Below are 3,627 nucleotides of genomic sequence, written 5' to 3'. Positions count from 1 at the left end.
CTTAAAGCTCCTCCAGCTCCAACCCCTGCCATGGGCAGGGACACCTTCCACTAGAGCAGGTTGCTCCAAGCCCCTGTGTCCAACCTGGCCTTGAACACTGCCAGGGATGGAGCAATCACAACTTCCTTGGGCAGCCTATTCCAACCACAGTAAAGAATTTCTTCCCTGTATCTAACCTAAACCTCCCCTGTTTCAGTTTGAACCCATTGCCCCTTTTCCTATCACTATAGTCCCTACCCTCTGACATCCTTGTAGCCCCCTTCAGACACTGGAAGCTGCTCTGAGGTCTCCATGCAGTTTCTCTTCTCCAGGCTGAACAGCCCCAATGTTCTCAGCCTATCTCCATACGTGAGCTGCTCCAGCCCCGATCATCCTCGTGGCCTCCTCTGGACTTGCTCCAACAGCTCCATGTCCTTATGTTAAGGATACCAGAACTGCACACATTGCTCCAAGCGGGGTCTCAGAGAGCCAAGGGACACAATCACCTCCTCTAACCTGCTGGTCACCCTTCTTTTGATGCAGCCCAGGACACAGCTGGCTTATCTTCTGCACTGTGGTCCCCAGTGAAGCCCACTGATGGTACTCAGCCACCTACACCTCTGAGGAAGCTCAAACTGCAGCTTACTAGCTCATGCATTAGCACCAGCACCACATTCTATGGGCACAAATGCTTCCCAGCATTCTGGGAACACAGGTTTAGAGGATGTTCAGCACACAAGCCCACCCAGCCTTTAGCAGTTCACCTGCATAGCTGCATAGTAACCACTGGGTTTTCTGAAATAATACAGAGCTCCAGGATTTAAAACTTATTTTCTACATTACCAGGTTTTCATTCATTTTAGTTTCAGTCCTTAATCCAATCTAGTGAGGTATTCCTTACTCTCTTGGGGAGCAGTAAGAAGCACCTGCAGCAGCAAGCGAGCACACATACCTTTGCTTCATAAAGGAGAGGTCCATGAAAACAAAGCACCCGTTCACCTGAAAGAAAGTTGCAGACAAACATCTTAGAACATCACCAATGTGCCATTTCTGTAAAACAGACCAGTACAACAGAATGAATCCAGCATCAACCTGGAAAGACATTCAAAGGCAGGTACCAATCTGAGAAGCAGGCTGGTGTTTGAGAAGCAAATTCACTCCCGTGCAAGAGAGAATCAGAGCTCTGCTGAGGTGCTGGCACAGGGTGCCCAGAGAAGCTGTGGCTGCCCCATCCCTGGCAGTGTTCAAGGCCAGGCTGGACAAGAGGGGCTTGGAGCAACCTGCTCTAGTGGAAGGTGTCCCTGCCCATGGCAGGGGGTTGGAATTTCCAACCCAAACCATTCCATGGTTCTACGATTCTATGAAGTGTCCTTAGTGCTCCTTTTCCTGCAGGAAGTTCACCACCTGGTATTTCTAGTTCAGTGAGTCAGGAAGAGAGACCCCAACATTGTTTCTCCATTCGACTTGTGTGACAGAACGCCAGGTTTGTGCAACAGCAAGAAAACAAATGTTCACTTTGTGGTTTTTAAGTAGGAAGAGATTGTTCTTCAGTCTGTTTTCTTTTCTCCTTAATGGCAAGGTCTTATTGTGTGGTTACGTTGTGGGAATTTGAATGTACTTAACACAGGATATCTGAGTACAGATGTTTCCTTCTGGAAAGCTGCAGTACCTCGCTTTCAGAGAGACAGGTTGCATAATACACTGCCCAGGACGTTCTAGACAGGAGAGCCCTGGCAGCCACCAGGAGCAGGTCCTTATCAGGAAGGCAGCCTTCAGAAGAGTCCATCTAACCAGGGACAGAACACTGCACGCCCTCTTCCTTGCGGGAAGCTCAGGAACGCCAAGGGTAGAGGAAGGACCAGTTCTTGGGCTGTAGGTTTAAAACTACCCTCCACTGCAAATGTAACTGTGCTCTTCAAAAATGCTTTCTGCATACTGAAGGGATAAACACAGACAGTGGCACTGGGCACCATTAACTTTGACGCTTACATCCTGTACTATTCTGGCTTTATTTGCCTCTCTACACCACAGACACACAACAAACACTGATGAAACTTTTAACCAGAAGGGCTCTAAACAGACACTCACCCTGCAAACAGAAATTGAATGTCCCCTACCAATGAAGCCTTTCCACTGATGTCAGGCTAACTACCACCTTCAGAACAGACCAGAAAACACCGAATTCTCCTCAGCAGAAGACAGAAACTGCCTTAAGCAACTCGAAGTTGAATCTGACATCTGAGACACTTCTACTTGCTTTAAAATAGAAAGAAGTTGGTGTCAAGGTGCAGAACACCTCAAGCACTTACAGCTCTCAGCTCAGCTGCACTAATGCTGATCTCATTTCTCATGCCTACATAAAAATATCAGTCCATTTCAAGGGGTTCTTGTACCTCTAGTTTAACATTTAGGTTTTCCTGGCTCTTACAGGTTTTCACAATAAATTCGGATCCCTCCTCACCCTTTGCTTTGTGAAAAAAGCCAACAGGGACAACTTCTAAGCCTCCCTACTACTCTCTGATAGGCATTTAGCTATAAAATCTGCAATTAAAATAACTTCCGTTGGTCATGTTGCAACCAATGGACAATAAAGCATTTCAGTTTTAGGCCTGCAGGAAGATTTATCCACAGCACTTTTCTTCCTTTTAATGTCACATTTGAGATCACAAACACATTTACAGTGTGGGAAAGAGCCTGAAAAACATCACCTTCTGTACTAAATTTAGACTGCTCATATTTCTACAGCTGTGAACATAATTTCTGCCTGGATTTCTACTTGGGTTTCGTTTCTGCAGTTCACTTAATTTCACATTTATTATTATAATGTGAACCATACATTAAAATCTTGATTATTTCTGCAGGTTAACAATTCCTTTGGCATTAGTGCATGGCACGGAATGCTGATGCAGGACTGAACACGTCCCAGCGCCAGCAGCCACAACGCACACACAGTGACAGTGTTGTTCCAGCTGCCCAGCGTGGCCAATTTCCAGTCGTTCTCCTGAAAATTGTGCTTTTAAAGATAAATCACAACCGGGTGGGAAGCCCTGCTTGGAAACCAGAGCGAGGGACAGGCAGAGAGGAAAGAAGGATGTTAGTTTTTATTTACCATTCTCTAGCATTTTCTTTCACATGCAGTACTATCAATCACAACAATTATCTAAAAAACAGAATGTGTGCAGAATAAATCTCAGAAAAAGCATAATTCCGAGCCTTATCCACCTAAAGAAGTGAAATAATCTGCTGCTTTGTGGCAAACATGGATTCCATCATAACCTGTATTCCAAATGCTGCACCCATGAATCCTCCTGCACGAGGATTCCTAACTGAGCTAGGAAGGATGAAAAATAACCATGTTTGCTACTCAATAAAATACAAATTCTCGCAGATTTAGGAGATTTCAGCAGTTTTAATGCCCACGAATGCCTACGCCTGCAGGAAAACCATGCCTATTTAGAATAACAGGGGATAGGAAGGCCCCACCTCTTCTTGGTAGGGAAGAGGAACAGGAAGACAGACAAAGACTGTCGGAATTCATTCCTTCCCCGCACATTCTCTCGTTGTCGGGGCTGAGCAGTGAGAGCAAACACCCAAACCGCGCTCTGTGCTGAGGAACCACCAACACCGGGTGCAAACCCGGCCCGGCTG

At 46.1% G+C, this 3,627-nt stretch overlaps 1 protein-coding gene across 1 annotated transcript in view; it reads right to left on the bottom strand.

Annotated features, from left to right (window-relative positions):
- MORF4L1 (mortality factor 4 like 1) overlaps positions 1–1,438 on the bottom strand; it is a 17,743-nt gene extending 16,305 nt beyond the window's left edge. The window contains 2 exon segments of the mRNA XM_010018663.1: positions 932–978; positions 1,384–1,438. Coding sequence (XP_010016965.1) covers positions 932–978; positions 1,384–1,438 — 102 coding nt within the window.
- Positions 1,439–3,627: the final 2,189 nt, after the last annotated feature.

Source organism: Nestor notabilis, unplaced genomic scaffold (genome assembly GCF_000696875.1).
Source record: "Nestor notabilis isolate BGI_N333 unplaced genomic scaffold, ASM69687v1 scaffold15747, whole genome shotgun sequence".
Classification (NCBI taxonomy): Eukaryota; Metazoa; Chordata; class Aves; order Psittaciformes; family Psittacidae; genus Nestor; species Nestor notabilis.
This window is presented reverse-complemented; position numbering and strand designations above follow the sequence as displayed.